Below are 436 nucleotides of genomic sequence, written 5' to 3'. Positions count from 1 at the left end.
CACTGCTACCCAACACAACACTGCTACACACAACACTACGTTGTACCGTTATGCCCGGTTTACACTAGGACAGTTGCGCCGGCCAATTATAGATTGTATAAACTCACTGACTATAGTTAGCGCTGAGACAGTGCTAGTTGATAAACAGTCCAGTTATTGAACGCTACTGACCAACTGTACTGGCCGAGTCTAATCCTTGCATTATACGCTCTTGGTTACCTCACAAAAGTACATATTTTGAAACTAACTGTACCACTCACCGAAAGTGCTGCACACATTTTCCAACTCTATCTATATAAGTATCTTGTAATAATTCTCGTAAGTGTGATTTAATTTGACTGTTTTTAATGTGTTTTTGTAGATCATTCTGGTGCCGGAGACACACCGATATCGAGACGGAAATCGTTCAAAAAGTCCCTCCGAGAATCATTCCGAC

General features: G+C 41.3%; 1 protein-coding gene across 1 annotated transcript in view; it reads left to right on the top strand.

Annotated features, from left to right (window-relative positions):
- The window catches only part of LOC106106885 (lethal(2) giant larvae protein), a gene marked incomplete at its 3' end in the record, with an annotated part of 31,652 nt that overhangs the window by 26,324 nt on the left and 4,892 nt on the right, over positions 1–436 (top strand). The window contains exon 18 of the mRNA XM_013287545.1: positions 362–413. Within this exon, the coding sequence (XP_013142999.1) occupies positions 362–413 (52 nt within the window). The remainder of the gene's footprint in view (positions 1–361; positions 414–436) is intronic.

Source organism: Papilio polytes, unplaced genomic scaffold (assembly GCF_000836215.1).
Source record: "Papilio polytes unplaced genomic scaffold, Ppol_1.0 DF822067.1, whole genome shotgun sequence".
NCBI classification, from domain to species: domain Eukaryota; kingdom Metazoa; phylum Arthropoda; class Insecta; order Lepidoptera; family Papilionidae; genus Papilio; species Papilio polytes.
This window is presented reverse-complemented; position numbering and strand designations above follow the sequence as displayed.